Source organism: Arachis ipaensis, chromosome B06, assembly GCF_000816755.2.
Source record: "Arachis ipaensis cultivar K30076 chromosome B06, Araip1.1, whole genome shotgun sequence".
Classification (NCBI taxonomy): domain Eukaryota; kingdom Viridiplantae; phylum Streptophyta; class Magnoliopsida; order Fabales; family Fabaceae; genus Arachis; species Arachis ipaensis.
This window is the reverse complement of record NC_029790.2, coordinates 6,389,196-6,405,759: the sequence shown is the minus strand read 5'-3', so window position 1 is coordinate 6,405,759 and position 16,564 is coordinate 6,389,196. Positions and strand designations below refer to the sequence as shown.

General features: G+C 34.7%; 1 protein-coding gene and 3 long non-coding RNA genes across 23 annotated transcripts in view; 1 reads left to right on the top strand and 3 right to left on the bottom strand.

Moving 5' to 3' along the window:
* LOC107645569 lies at positions 1,533-6,857 on the bottom strand. 15 transcript variants are annotated; one of them, XR_002348201.1, is made up of 9 exons: positions 5,460-6,853; positions 5,122-5,196; positions 4,509-4,757; positions 3,748-3,807; positions 3,494-3,558; positions 3,302-3,410; positions 2,716-3,169; positions 2,303-2,426; positions 1,533-1,888 (listed from the first exon to the last, which is right to left on the bottom strand). It is a non-coding gene; the product is annotated as an uncharacterized LOC107645569 (long non-coding RNA). The 15 variants fall into 15 exon arrangements; XR_002348203.1 differs by having other exon boundaries at positions 4,509-4,559; positions 4,671-4,757; positions 5,122-6,852; XR_002348197.1 differs by having other exon boundaries at positions 4,509-5,589; positions 5,667-6,857.
* LOC107645573 lies at positions 7,002-8,031 on the top strand. The gene is made up of 2 exons (XR_001621506.2): positions 7,002-7,134; positions 7,304-8,031. It is a non-coding gene; the product is annotated as an uncharacterized LOC107645573 (long non-coding RNA).
* On the bottom strand, positions 8,294-11,768 carry LOC107645572. Of its 6 annotated transcripts, none has more exons than XR_002348207.1 (6): positions 11,354-11,768; positions 9,621-11,191; positions 8,921-9,170; positions 8,616-8,771; positions 8,456-8,545; positions 8,337-8,383 (listed from the first exon to the last, which is right to left on the bottom strand). It is a non-coding gene; the product is annotated as an uncharacterized LOC107645572 (long non-coding RNA). The 6 variants fall into 6 exon arrangements; XR_001621499.2 differs by having other exon boundaries at positions 8,620-8,771; XR_002348208.1 differs by having other exon boundaries at positions 8,456-8,509; positions 11,354-11,767.
* The window catches only part of LOC107646326 (serine/threonine-protein phosphatase 7 long form homolog), a 4,025-nt gene continuing 2,079 nt past the window's right edge, over positions 14,619-16,564 (bottom strand). The window contains exons 2-3 of the mRNA XM_016350517.1: positions 14,821-15,536; positions 14,619-14,727 (exon numbers count right to left, since the gene is read on the bottom strand). Coding sequence (XP_016206003.1) covers positions 14,619-14,727; positions 14,821-15,536 — 825 coding nt within the window. The remainder of the gene's footprint in view (positions 14,728-14,820; positions 15,537-16,564) is intronic.

The window sequence follows — 16,564 nt, the reverse complement described above, 5'->3', positions numbered from 1 at the left end:
TATTATGCATACATATAAAATAATAATATATAGACTAAAATGACCATGAGCGTAGGGTTCCATATTACATTACTCTCAGACGATTACTCTTCCTCTCATAGCAGCATTTTGTGAGCACTCTTCACTCTTCTAAGCACACTGCATTTTGTGAGCACTCGTCACTCTTCTAAGCACACTGCTGCCCTTTGACACTGCATCCTCACTCTTCTAAGCACACTGCATCCTCACTCTTCTAAGCACACTGCATTTTGTGAGCACTACTCCTCACTCTTCTAAGCACACTGCTGCATTTTGTGAGCACTTCCAAGTCACCTCCTCGCCTCATAGCTGCTGCATTCTTCTAAGCACCAAAGGCAGCCTCTTTTTCATTTCCCCGTCGACGTCAATCTCTGTAAGGTAAGCTCCTACAGTATTTTTCTTTTTTGAAATATGTAGGCCTTGTAGCATTCTTATAATAACTTTCAGTAATGTTTTTTAAGTAACTCAGGTGTTGTATTTTGAAATGGAGGGTTATCAATCAGATAATAGTCTTAGCGGGTCTTCTCATCACCAGGCAAGTTACTATATTTTGTTAAACAATAAAAAGCCATATGCTCTGTTAATGTAGGTGACGTTCTTTATGCATGGTATAAGAATAAAAACTAAAACTTTTTTTTTTTATTTGATTCTAGGATCAATCTGAAAATCAAATAGTTCGTTTATCAGTCCAATCGTCAGATGACTCTTATCATACGGCTATCCCAGATCAGCTACCGGTATGTTAAAATTTTTTAGAATGTTAGAACCGAACGGATCAGTTTAATGTCTTGCTTTCATATTGTTCGGTACCTTCCTTTTCTCTCTTTAGGTGTTTATAGAAAAAATAAAACAAAATATTTTGTTTAGTACTGTTTTTGGTAATAATGCGGGCCAGAAGCCCAGTATATAGGGCTGAGTAAACTAACTTGGGCTCTGGAGGTTACAGGGTCAGCCTGTATCTCAGCCTGTTAAGTATCATAGGAATTTATATAAACAATCATTTTTCATATTTTCATGACCATAAAAACAATAAACTTCTTCATTTATATTGCTTGTATGTTAATTAGAAGCATTACTTTTATTTTATTTATTCGGATGCTTATCACTGAATAAATAAAAACATTACTAATTGATCATTGTAAAAATACTAAGCAATAAAAATGAGACTATACAAAAGAAGTCAGAAGCAGAAATAGGATGAATTTAATAATAATTAAAATAAGTTAGACATATGGTTCTCCAAACAAAAAATACTAACATTATATAACTAATGACATACTATATAATAGACAAATCATAATTTTCCTCAGTAACTAAAAGACAAAGCAAAATTGAGCTATTGGAGAGTTCACTTAGTGAAAGTAAAAAAAAATTGATAGCATCAAGTTATAGGATTAGATAAACACCACAATCGATTAGCCTTTTTCACAATAAATCAAACAGCATGATTGACAAAAACAAGGCTCAAACTTTGCATAGAGAAAAAAGGATAAAAAACCTAAATGGAACATGTATCTAGCAAAGTAAAACATTATCACTTATTATTGCTTCCTAGTTTTGACATCACAAGTTTTGACATCATAGAATTAGAATACAATGAAAGTCCTACAATATGATGGAAAGAGATTTTATATCTCAGTCTCAGCTCCAATCAACTTATGATATTACAATTAAAGAGTTAAAAAAGAAAAAGAAAACATGTTCAAACAATAAAGAGGTTCATCTATAAATAGGATTTGTAGTCGCTTGAAACTTCAATTAGTTGTCCCACTCTCCTTGACTCCTTGACTGATAAGAAAATTTATACTGAATTCTGAAACTTAATAAAACTAACCTATATAGTTGGTAGAACCTATGAGTTTTGGATATGCTGCACAAACAAAGAATCAAAATTTTAGTAAAATATTATTTTTGAGAAAACTAAAAAATCTGAGAAAATAGCATGTCATCTCTAAACAAGTAGGAAGAAGGGAAAAAAAAACCTAGAGTTCACATTATTTTCAGGAAACTATAATTAGAATTCAGAACAATCAAAATAAGAAATAGGATAATGGAGATAAAAATATTACATTGACAGCTGATAGTTTGGGGTATCTTTTCAATGAAAACAACTAAGGAATGCCTTTTTTAGGTCCTAATGCAAGGAATTGTTATTCTACTTTTTGGTTTGCATTTAAGGTTAACAAAAATCCTGGAAAGGACTTAACATATCAATCTTTCTACACGTTTATATATATGATCTCACAAATTCTAAACGAAACACACGTTCTATCTATCCACTTACTTTTTTCATCTCTGATCTTTTCCAACGCCTAAATCAACAACAACCACCTGCTCCTATTCCAATTCATCAGCCATTCCAAGCTCCTTATTATTAGCTTCTCCAATTCTTCGCCCTGAATCATCTTCTTTATTTGTTCAACCACCCAGTGTATGTTAACAACACACATTCCATTGCATTACATACCAAAGTCATTCACATTCTTTTATTTTTTCCAAGAAAAAAAAAACTCAACTTGAAGCAAAATATAAATAAATAAATGCAGAAAAAAAGGAACTTTTACATCATTAAATCACATGAAAAAGTTGTAACTAACACCTAGATATTTTTTCCTAACCATCTAATAAAATATAAATATTATATAAAAAAATTCATATAACTATATTAGATTTGAGGAAGTTCCTATAACTACTTACATATTCAAAGATGCTAGTGGGTATCAAACACTTAGAAATGAAGCCCAGCACTTTCCTATGCAAAAATTATTCGTATGATATAGCAAACTATGAAAAAGAAAGTGAAAATAATTAGAAAAGAGATACTTTTGGTAGAACAAAGGAGTAGGGAAATGATTATTCTTAAACTTAACATTTCCATGAGAGCACATTCATTCCCTGTTTCTGTTTTTTTTACTATTACCCTGCACACGCGGATGGAAATCATTATTCTTTGTTTGTTTAATTTGCAAACTCCAAAACTAAGATAAATTAAAGAAGCAGAAACAATCATTAGGGGCAGATGTGGCATAATAAACACGACTTAAAGAAGGAATAATGATTTTTCTAATCGTGTATATGAAATCCAAAATGAAATGAAATAAATACCTGTGTATCATAGCCAAAAAGCAAGCCACCAGTTCAAGCAATCACACTATCAAAGAGACAGAATAATTAAAGTTCTTACCTAATGATGGATAAATGCAAATTCAATAGATTATGCCTCTTAAGTAGAAAATGTATATATCAAATGAAATCTAAAAAATAGCAAAGGTCTTGAAATTACTTCAGAATCAGACTCTTGTAAATCAAAATATTGCATGATTTCTTCCCAGTAGGAACAGAAAATGCAGCAAGAATGTTTGAATTGACAAATGAACCAATCAAAGATGCACCTAGTAGGAAGAAAAGGTTAAAAACAATCAATGCCATCATCTTAACTTCAACTAATGAAATCAACTAAGGGTAAGTATAGAACCTCCAGTATAAATTTTCATTTCTAAGGGTAAGTATAGAACCTCCAGCTGAGGGGAAGACGTTGAGCTGCTTAAAAGACAGAAATCAACTAAAACCCAAATCCATCTCAAATATTTAATTCACAAGAAATGGTGGTGCAGTCATTTTAGTAAACCTTATTGATCCTTTTTTTTGGATCTAGATAGTGACCACAGTTTTTATGGCAATATTTAAAAGATTATTTATAGTAAACATTGCAAGAAAGTACTCACTCACCTCAGTTCTCACAATTCTCACCAATGTATGCTTATCTAAAGGTTAGGATGTAACCATAACCTGAAATTGATTTATCATTTCAACTCAAATCACAATTTATAGATACAAACATAATTCATCTTTATATATATTAACTATAGGGTATATCAATTTCAAAATAAGTGTCTCAAATTAATTATGTACTGGAACTAATCAAATTATTAAAAACATCTTAATTTAAATGAATTAGATCCTTGATAAAAAAATATCAGTATTACCTCTTTTTATCTAACATTTTTATTCTTTCTTTTCACTCATTTTCTGTTATGTATTTTATTGTAAGATAAAAAATTTAGTGTTTTCTAATATTTTTGAATATACAATTATTTTGGATAAAATTTCATTTTAAAAAGATATCTATCTTGAAGAAAATTGTAGTACACAGACATGACAACAAACTTTATTGACCTTTTTTTTGTCAATTGTCTCTATCTCTGCTAGTATCCTCTACCTCATCAATATAGGCAACGTGTAATGAAGGATATTTACAATCAAGATATTTAAAGGAATATATAGTGAATTTGCCACTCAAAAGATGGGCCATAGTTATAGTGTCCAAATTTATTGCCAAATCAAGAAAATTTTTGCCTTTGCTGATCTTATGCCCAAATTTTAGTGCCACTTTGAGAAATAAAAAGTAGAAGTCAACTAAAACCAAAATCAATCTCAAACCAAAAATTTCAAATAACTTTGAAAACCCAGGGGATGCAATGGACGCTCACCTTCACCCAGTTTACTGTCAACTTTGTACAAAGGTTATCCTCCAACTTCATCTTTTAGAAGTCAAAACACAAATAAATGACCAAATATATAAACAAAGGACAATTGTAGATTTGATGAAAGAGATTTATTAGAATGGATGAAGTTAGTTACCATGTTCCTACCTATCCTCCTAAATAGAGAGGTTTGAAAAAGTTAACGGACCTCTTGCAATGAACAAAATTAAATAAATAAATAAATAAATAAAGGACCTGAAAACAGAGCATACACAATATCAGTTAAAACAAAGTCACCAAAATCATAGAATTAAATAAATAAATAAATAGACAAACCTGACGAAAAGATGAGAACTTTTTATATGTGATAATGGAATGTATCACAGAGCAATATAGAACATATAAAATTCAAGTATGTGAAGCAGTAATCAGCTCAGCCAAACCAATTAGAAATTGAATTGGGGTTTGTCAAAACACTAAAAAGGGTGATTCTAAATAGATACATATTTGATTCACAATTTTCATTGGAAACATATCTTTATCAAACATGAATGACTTAAAACAAACAATGAAACAAATGAATAATAGGTATGATAGGAAATCAAAAAAGAATGCATACAATATCAAAATGCTGTGACGTATTATCTGGAAAATCCAGTAAGTGTTTGAAGAGATGTTCTACACCTTGTTCCTCCTAAGGGAAGATAAGGAAAATGGTCAGGAAAAAAAAAAGGAGGCAGAGATATTAATAAAATGACTGACACATTATCTGCTTTGATTTGCTCTTCCAATTTTTCCTGAATAGTTTAAGAAAACACAGGAAATAAATTTAAAAGAAAAATGGATATTAATAAAACGGATAACAGACTTTAGAATTTACAAAGAAGTTTGCTTGCAACAAAATTAGATCCACTTTCCTAGTAAGCAAATCAAAATTATAAGAAAGAAAGAAATAACCTGAAGGAATTTGATGTAATGATCGAGGCGCTTGAGTTCTGCAAGAATCCTATGCTTACCCGTGAATTATAGAACCATTTCCGACAACACTTTAACTTGCAACTCGTTTGAGTATGTCTGAAACCCTAAACTGCAAAACAAAAACAAAACAAAAAGAAATGAATACTTGAAAAAGTCAGCAAAAGAAAAGAACTCAAATATTGAAACCTGAAGCTCAATAGTGTTAATCCCACTTTGGAATAAATAGCTAACAGTAGAAACAGTATGCATTTGGAGGAAGAAGAAGAAGTATGCAAGAATCTTTTCATGCTTTCAAGGGCGTGACGTGCAGCAGATTCCAACGCCGTTCCAGTTTTCCGATAGCCACTTCTCCAATCATCTGTTTATTGCTGCGGTGGCACGTTCTTGAATATCCTTGTTCTTCCCCATCGTGCTTCCTCCATCTCTGGGTCGCCCCTACTTCTCTGGACTTCCGAAATCTCCCTTCCCATTTAGTCTGACTTTTAAGATAAACTTCAAATCTTCAGCTACAATCTCAACCCTACTGGTTGCTGGGATACCCTCCGCTGCTCTCTTCACCTTGTGCTCATAGTCTCTGCTGCTAAACCTTCTTCTTCATCTGGGTTCGCTCAGTTCTTTCTCCTTCGACACACGGCTTTCCCTTGCTGCCATAGACGAAGACATTTGCAACTTCCAGCTCTATTTTGATGAAGGGACTGCCCAGCTGATCCTGATGACTTGAAACACAATTTTCAGTTGGTGACATGAAGAGAAAAATGAGGAGGAAGAGAAGGATCAGAGGATGTGGGGGTGGTGGAGGTGGTTAGATGAAGAAAAAAATTAAGTTTCTTTTCTTTTGTTGAACTGCTTGACCTTTATATATTAAATAGATTAAGAGATAGATGTAAGGAAAATTTAATTTTTTAAAAAAATCCTAAATTCTATGAAGATTACATGTCAGTACTAACTCTTCTTAATTTGTTAGTCTAGAAGATTATTTTGGTCATATGTTATTTTAAAATACCAAGAATAAGAATTAAAACTATTATATTTATATTTTTTTCATTTGATTTCAGGATCAATCTGAAAATCAAGTAGATCGTATAACTCAAAGATCGTCAGATTCCTCTTTTCATACGGCTGCTTCACACCAATCATCGGTATGTTAATCTTCTATATAATATTACAATCTCATAATATTATAACAAAAGATATACTTTATCTTCAAAAAAGTATTTGGAATAATTAAAAAAATCAACTCCAATTTTTCAATTATTTATTAAAAATAAATGGTTCAAAATTAAAGATTAATAAACACAGTTAAAATATTTTTTTAGATATAATTAAGATATGACTCTTTTTAACATTACTATTTACATATTTTTAATTTATTTGTTATAAAAAAATTTTATTTAATTACTAATTATTTGTTAACTCTATTTAATTTCAGGGACATGATGACAATGACCCACCCTTATCTCCTATCCCTCCTTTTATTAGGGTGAAAAAGAAATGTACTGGGTTTAACATTATTAATTACATATTTCTAATTTATTTGTTATAAAAAATTATTATTTAATTACTAATTATTGTTAACTCTATTTGATTTCAGGGACATGATACCAGTGACCCACGCTTATCTCCTAACCCTCCTTCTACCCCTCCTTCTACTAGGGTAAAAAAGAAATTAACTACTTTGTTACCTTTACTAGGTCTTTTATTTTGTTTTTTGTTTGGGGTTTTAGTTTACATGATCGGGAAGTTTCATGATAATTCTAATAAGGGTAATTCTATAAAAAATTATTATTTAATTACTAATTATTGTTTACTCTATTTAATTTCAGGAAGATGATAACAGTGACCCACCCTTATCTCCTGAAAAGAAATGTACTGTGTTACCTTTGGTGTGCCTTTTAATTTGTTTTTTGTTTGGGGTTTTAGTTTACATTTTCGGGAAGTTTAGGGATAAATCTAATAAGGGTAATTCTATAAAGAAGTTTGTGGTAATTGTGGATGGCTTCTATTTCATAGTAGTTACTCTAAGCACAATAGGTTACGGGGATATTACCCCTATTTCTGAAGCTGGTAAAGTCTTTACTATGATTTTAGCTCTTTCGTGTCCTGTGGTTTCTGCTATTCTTGAAGGCTACCTGAAATGCCTTCTTAGAAAATTAGATAAGTGCTTAGCTAAAAAATTAGAAGGAGGCATCTTAGATTGTTTGGTAGTCAACCATAAAATAGGTTATTGGACAAAAGTTTTCTTAGCACTTCTTGCTGGCCTGTTTGTCTTTGGCATCGGAGCAGTCATAGTCCATTATTCAGAGAAAATGAGTTGGTTAGATAGTGTTTACTTTTCTGTGATTTCCATAACAACAGTAGGTTATGGGGATTACTCGTTTAGAACAACAGTAGGAAAGTGTGTTACATGTATTTGGTTTTTATTTAGCTCTATTATTTATAGTTTTGCAATTTCATTTCTGATAAGTTGTATTCTTAGGCCAATTACTCCTCAAAACGAATGAATTGTATTTTGTGAATAGTAAGATGACCATGAATGAACAGTTTTCTTTTCTATGTCTTTTTTCTTCTTTCTTAAATCAATCAAAGCATGATATGGACAGTAGATTATTTATTATTAGTCATTAGAAATATTGCTAATAATATTTGACAAGATGCTCCTAATTTCAAATCACTGATGAAGCCTACTACTACTAGTGTGTCGTTCCTAGATGTTTGGAGGGGAAAAAAGAGGCTAAAACAAGATAGGCAAAGGACTCTCTGTGCATATAACAAGTTACAAGACAATCTAATAATTACAACTTACGAATTTGTCACCCCCGAATCACAAGCCTGGCACAAAGATCTATGATCAGAACACCGCTTTATAGTAAGAAGAGCAGATCCAGCAATTGAGGTTTCTCCTACTACCAAACACAAAACCACAATTCTCTTTTTAAATTACTTAAATACATGGCAATAGGTGAGGAATTTGGAACCTTCAATCTCACGGAAAGTTAAGTTGATTAACAATCATGAAAGTTCCAAGGCTACTACATGAAAACCCAGAAGGCTGGCATCATACCAAACTAAAAAAGAAAATAAAAATAAGCTAAATAAAAGTACCCAAAGACCAAAATTGAATCTTTTTTTAATCACCTACTGAATACTGTCCATGGGTTTTCCTTTTTCTGGTTCGGTTTTGATTACGAATCATTTGCCTCCGCTCGACCTCAATGATTCATCAAAGAGCACCCAATCAACAATCTGCGTAGTTCATCTCTCCATGGCCCCAACAAAGCAGATTCAAATATCCTAAGGGAGATTATGAACAAAAATCAGAATCGGGTCAATAAAAGGTATAAGTAGAAAAATCTATCATGAATTCCACATAGAAAATAGAAAAATCTATCATGAATCCCACATTCAATTTGTTAAAAACTTTTAGAGACACCGTCAGTTACCTTTCAAGTTAACGAATGGAAGATCAAAGTAGGCTGAGACAAATGTGATCGGCACTAAATTGAAAAACTATTAATATTTGATTAACTGAAGCTCACTAACATGGTTCGGCATGGAGGTTGACCATAGCACCCTCATCTTATTCCAGTACACCTTACAAAGGGAGATATAAGGATTTGCAAATGGCAACAGAGATTTTTGTTGTTTGTTGATGTGGTAGGTGGAGATTTTGGTCGGGATTTTAGTCCACCCCTGAAAACGGTAGGTAGATATATTGATTAGGTTGTTAACCATAATTAATAACCCCGTTGTTGGGCAAATTCCTCATGGGCCATAAATATTACACGTTAAATATATGAATCCTAACTCTCTTACTGAAATTGCTATGGATCTATGATGTTACAAAATCTCTAATCTCTCTCTGACCTATATATATATATGAATCCAAACTTTATAAATGAGCAGGGATGAGATAAAAAAGATACCACGAAGAGCAGATCTAGGTTTCTCATGTAGGAAATATGGAAATTGAGAAATCAGGCATTATTTAAAAGTGTAGATATGAAGCCGATGTTAGGTATACTATAATCAACGCAAAGTGTTTGGAATAGGACTTTAAACAGCCAATCAAACAGAGCAGACAACATACTCAAGCAGCAACAGCATCACTAATATCAACAATTGCGAAAGAAGAAGAGTTACCTGGAGGACTCATTTATCTAATGGTCTAACAGCTAATGTGCTTGCCTCCTTTAGAATCAGACTTGCTGCTATAGCCAACCACATGACATTAGAACAATCCTGCAAAGGGAGGCATTCTGGCAGCAAAGGAGGCGACGAATCAACCAACACAGCGTGAGACTGGAACTTATCTAATCTCGGGAGCGATAACAGTGGGTATCGTCTCAACCAGCTCGACAGGGAAGGGTGGCAATCGATACCAACAGGCTGGAAACTCTCCAAGCATCGCAGAAAATGGTAACTCAATGCAAGAAGCAAGCGAAACCCATCAGATCGTCGACGCAACCAACCGCTCCGAGCTCCGACTAGCAGCGATGATGGCAAAGGGCGAGCATGTGGTTCTGCGGTGGAGAATGACCGAACAAGCAGATCGTTTTGAAGGTGAGGATAGTGGCGGGCCAGAATCGGCCTCTTCAGCGCGGCTACCACGAGGATCCATGCTCCACGACCGGTTTCGATCCAGCCACGAAACGGGTTGGGGGAGAGGAGGAGCGACTTGGCGGAATGATGAAGAGGAGTGGTAGGTCAGATTCAAAGCAAGAAGAACCAGCGCAAGTGGGTTAAGACAATAGTATGTGTGAAGACTATCAACTACAGTTTTGCAACACGTGACATTAGTCTCTTTTGACTTTTAGACCTTTTGCAGAAAGGAGGTGCAGTAACATACAGGGTGGCAGTTGATGTGCAGAATGTAGGCAAACTATTCAATGGAGCTTTAAAGATGAGCTCCATTAGATGGAATTGTCAGAATAATTCAAAATTGACCCATCTCTATTTTTTATATTCACAAATTGACCTCCGTTTTTTTTTTTTTTTCTGGTCATGGATATGAGCTCGGAAAACCCAACCTACCCCAACCAGACGTAAGATTCATAGGGGTACAAGATTGATGAAAAATTGAAAACTCAAGTATCATTGCTCATATCACCTAACAAGATTCAAAATTAAAGGTTGAGCAGATTCTTCATCTTTAGTCTCCTAGCTACCTTGGCAAGTGGCTGAGGTAGTCACGGATACCAGGAAGCAGAAGAGTTGCAGGTCCTCATAGTGGCTGAGTTGCATTGGCTTTCGATCATCGAAGATGGAGACATCAATTTGTGCACAGCTGAGGTAGGATGCAGTGCCGTTCCTGCCAGTAGAACTCTCGGGTTTGCGAGCAATTACAGAGGGCAGTGAGGCACCTGGGGCGGCGCTGGCACTTGAGATCCTTTCTTGACCTTCGATGGCAACCATGGAAGAGCTAAGTGCCTAAGGCTAGATTAGACATTTCTGGTTCAAGTTCTTGTGTTTGGGTCAGTTTGGATTGCATCTCGACCCGTTCGACTCTGTCCAAAATAAATAAATAAATAAATAAAGGCTCAGCTTCCACCTTCATAGAGAAAGCTTGGAAGATGAACGAATGCTGGATTTAGCACCTAATTTTCCCTAATCAATCCCCACAAATCAAATCTGCAGCAACGAATTCCACTCCACAGGCCACAAGAAATTCAGATCTTGGTATGAACAATAGTGAGAAAAACATCATGATAGATCTGGAGAAGGAAAAAGAAAAAAAGTTATTGACAAAAAAATGAAAATTTTAAATGTCTTAGGATTAGATTTTGCTTAAAGGTAACAAAAATAGAAACAAAATTTCTCAACTTAAACAGAGTAAGATTCATAAGGAAATAGTGAAGAAAAGAAGAAAAATAAACATGTCATTTGCCTTCCATCGGACAACGGCGTTTCATCCGGGGGTGCGGTCAGCAGCAAAATCATGGCGGAGGAGCTCGAGCTAGAAATCCCTTCAGCAAATTAATTGAACTTTTCTGACTCCATTCCTTCCACATTTCTAAACTTTATCAATCGCTACAACTTGACAACCTCATGACATTGATGTTTCCGTTTAGTTCATACAACCGGAACTCAAGTTCTGTTTTAAGTTGAGTAAACTCAATGGTTCAATTCCTCGTAAGTTGAAAAAGCTGAAACAACTCACAAGTGTGCTTCTTTGGAAAAATGCACTATTATGTATGAGGTTGTTAATAAACTTAATATTTTATTTCCAATAAATAAATATAAGATAGTGAAATGGGGGCAAATTCATAAATATTTTTGAGAGTTCCATCGAATGGAATTCTCATATAGAGTTCCATTAAATACTTTGCCCAGAATGTATTGCACAAATACAATAGAGTTGGTTAAGAGTGAAATTAAGTCTAACGATTTTTGTGTGTTTTTTTTTTTATTGGTTCAGCATAAGTGCTTCTTTCTTTTGTGGATTCAGATCTAATGGTAGAAAATGCTTGATTTTGGGCATGGATTGAGATTTTTTTTTTTGTGGATTTGTGAAAATTGTTATCTTCTATTTTTGGACTTGTGTTTGTCATAATCTATCATTAATCGTAATGAATCGAGTTTAAACTTTGAATATTAATTTATTGTGTTGTGTCATTTATAAGTACTCTTGTAAAATACATATTTCCACAATAAAGTGAATATATATTTTTTTTGTAATATATTTGTGCAAATATTTTTTACAAGAAGAAAAAATTATTAAACATATATTACCTGAGTTTTTATCATATAGATCACCCATATAAACCATGTTAGTGAAAAATTTACGTGATTCAGCCAAAGAAAAAATTATTACAGGTTCAACCAAGAGGGCATTTCTATGTAATTCGAATTAGCCTAATTCGAATTACACATTCAATGTAATTCGAATCTGATTCGAATTACACACATACACTAATTCGAATAAGGTGATTCGAATTACACACACTCAATCCTTAGTAATTAGTGCTTGTGTGCGTGTGTGTAATTCGAATCAGGTTATTCGAATTACAGTGAAGGTGTAATTCGAATTAGACTCATTCGAATTACATAGAAACGTGCATCTGGTTGATGAGCAATTTTTTGCATATGACACCTATATTGGTGTAACGCATGGTTATGGATCTTAGAGGAGTTTAACGGAGGTGTGACGGCGTTCAGTTGGTGTGAGGAAATCGGACGGTCCGATTTCATGCAGGTTAGGGAGGACACAAATCGGACCGTCCGATTTGTGTGAGGCAGTGATGTAGTTTGCAAAGAAATCGGACGGAGCGATTTCATGAGAGGAGGAAGATGATTTTGGGCCAACGAAATCGGACCCAGCAATTTCATGTTTGCTTACTAGAAGACCACGAAATCGGACCCAGCGATTTCTTGGACCTGGAGGAAATTTTTGGCGGCCAACCTCAAAACGGATGGTCCGATTTCAGTGTTCAAAAAAATTTGAAATGGAGCATGCGGTCGGACGGTCCGATTTGAGCTTCACAGTTACTCAAATTAATGCCGAGCTACCAACCAATTCTCATCTTCTTCTTCCCACAGCTTTGAGTTCTCTGAAGCTCGAAGCTTTCTTTCTCTTTTTTTCTATTCGGTGATGGATGATAGAGTGAGATTGAAAGTGTATTATGATGGTCAAATTTTATTACAAACATCTGAGGGAGTAAAATTTGTGTGTCAAAATTCATTAGATATTGTGATTCCATTTACTCTGTCATTTGAAGAATTAAAAGGTGTGATTTGGGAAAAAATGGATCCTCAAATACGTAGGGGAGTGTCATGTATTCTGTACAGATGTCCTGTGTCTGTATTTGGTGGGTTCGTTCAATTTTAAACGAAATACATAACCGATGAAGCGAGCATGCAAGAAATGTTTTCAGTGTATCTTGAAGGCCGGTCCCGAATATCATTCATCGAACTGTATGTTTAGTTCGAGCAATCTGCAGCGGATCGAGATATTGAATTAGAAGATTACAGCATTGATAGTGAAGAAGAGTTTGAAAGTAACTACGAGGTGGTTGGTCCAGGTGTAGACGAAGATCATGCAGACGATGCTATGGTGGCAGACGTGGCGGATGTGGCAAATGCACTAGCAAACCAGCAGCCTTTTGAGGAGCCGACTTTCATGCGGTCACTGGATTTGGAGGCAATGCATACATCGGAGTTTCCTCAATATGTAAATGCAGGTATGTCATCATTTTAAATTAAGATTTGTTAAGATATGATTTGTGCATCAGTTTTGAGTTTAGAACAAATATTTAAGAGAACGGTAAATAGGCAAAATATAGCATATAATTAGTAATTGGTTAATATTTGATTATCAAGTGAACGTGTATGCTGAGAAATTGAGTATTTTCCATCGTTGTTGTTAGAACCAGACTAGGCCAAACCGGACCGGCTAGTTTGACAAGGCAACCACTGAACCGAACCGGCTGGTTCGACCAGAAAACCATCGAACCGAATCGTAGATTGGTCCGGTCCGATGATGAGACCACACTTGGCAACGAACCGGCCAGAACCGTGCCAATGCAGAATGAACTGGGTTGGTTCTGGTATCTTTGTCTTCCATTGTTGCTGTTAAAACTGGACCCGACCGGACCGGACCGACCGGTTCGACCCAAAAACCATTGAACTGGTTTGCCCGGTTCGGACAGATAACTATTGAACTGGACCGGTCCGATTCGTCTAGAAAATCGTTGAACCTGACTGGCGGTTCGACTAGAAAACCATCGAACCGGACCGTAGGTCGGTCTGGGCCGATGATGAGACCACACTTGGCAAAGAATCGGCCCGAACAGGTCAAATCCAGAATGAACCGATTTGATTCTGATAACTATGTCTTCCATTGTTGTGGTTAAAACCGGACCGGACCGACCGATTTGACCAAAAAACCATTGAACTGGACCGAACGGTTCGGAAAGGCAACTATTGAACTGGACCGGTCCGGTTCGTCTAGAAAACCGTTGAACCTGACCGGCCGGTTCGACTAGAAAATCATCGGAACCGGTTCTGTGATTATTAGTTTATTATATACTATTTCATGGCCTAATTGATAAACTTATTAACTTTTGCATGATGCATTGTTGATTATGCAAGTAAAGGAGTATTACGCACCGAATAATAACACGACTAAAGGAAAACAAATATTTATTTCTTACAACTAACATGTCCTTCTTGCAGATCATTTAACGCTCTCCTAAACTGTTCAAGAGTACGATATCTGTAGGGACGTTCGGCACGCTCCCAATTATGCCACCTGACAGCAAACAATTCATTAAATAACATTTATCAACGAAGTTTAAAATACAGCGTGCACCACTATTTAAAAGCATGTAGTATTTAAATTTACCAGTTTGCAATCGGAAAGAGTCGAAGATTGTCAGAAATCGGCGCAAGAAATGGTAGCCAGATCCAAGCCCAAGTAAGCAAAAGTGTTAGTGGACCATCAATCTCTTTACAGTCGACTCGAGTTGCCCTACACAACGCTCTATAAAGGTGTGCCAGGCATGCCGATCCCCAACTAAACTGTATAATCCCAGAAAAGTTGCGGAGTAATGGCAGAAACTTCCAGTGCACCCCTGCCCCAGACTTATCTCCAAATATAACGGTACCAAATAATAACATTTTGTGGCACTTCACGTACCTCTGAATCTGAATATTGTCAGCCAACACTATACGATCCTTCAGTGCTCGAAACCAGGTCAACTTGATGAAACTTCCTCTACACTCACTCTTCCTAGGTGCAACACTAAACTGATCCAGGCATTCAGCCTTTAATGCCTCATAACTGCTGAGTGTCGGTCCTGTAACTGGCAAACCATTCGACGGAAGACCAAGAATAATCGCCACGTCCTCCAACGTCACCGCACACTCACCAACCGGTAAATGGAATGTGTGAGTTTCAGGGCGCCATCTTTCGATCAGAGCATTAACCAATGCCGACTGACATTGGACAATTCCAATATGAGAAACGTGATAAAAGCCTGTCTCCCGTAAATGTCCCTCTACAATCTGATTGTACCGATCTGGCGGTATGTAGTGGTCACATTGCAACGTCCGTGAACCCTACAAAACATAGTCACGATTCCACATTAAACAAATATAACCTTGTTTAATTAACAACCTAAATTTATCATAGTCACATTTTCATAGATCACATAACCAGTAAAATATAATCATATTAACAACTATATTATTAATAAATCTTATTGCTAAATCTAATTATTTTTTACAATCTAATGGTTATCAATAAATCTTATTGCTAAATGCCTAAATCTATATTTTTTACAATCTATGGTTATCAATAAATCTTATTGCTAAATCTAATTATTTTTAGATGCATTAAAATTAATCAATTACGTAAATAAAAATTATTACTACAATAAAATTATTTATTACAAAACAATTAACACTAATTAATTTATTTATTATCACACACGTTTAAAACTTATTACTTAAGGTAGCGTTTGTTTTGAGGTACTGAGACAGAGACTGAGAGATTGAAACTCAGTATCATGTTTGTTAGTTCAGAGACTGGTACTAAAATTTCTGTCTCTGTCTCTAAAATTTCAATATTTCAGTACCTCCAAAAAGTAGGGACACAGGGGACTGAAATTTTTAGAGATGGAGACTGAAACTTTAATAACATTTTATACCTAAAATACTTTCATTTCAATTAATTAATTCCAATTTTACCCTTTGTGCAAATTAAATTAGAGTTTTATTCTTGTTTCAATTCCTGTCTCCCATTTTGCGCCAAACAGAATACTGAAATTTATTTTAATTTCTGTCTCTTAGTCTCTGTCTCTCAGTCTCAGTCTTTCCGCCTCTGTCTCTCCACCAAACGCTACCTAATATTCTTATAATAAATAAATTACTTCCGCACGCATACAGTACAGTATTATTCTTCTTCACCAGTCTATTAATTGTATTAATTAATTTATTATCATACGTACAGAATATTTAAAAAAAATTGTTATTAAACTAAACAACTAACAATATCACTACAATTAATCTACTAATATGTAATCTCACTATTATTTTAATTAAATTAAAATATTTAAAAATTATTACTACGTTAATTATCAACATTA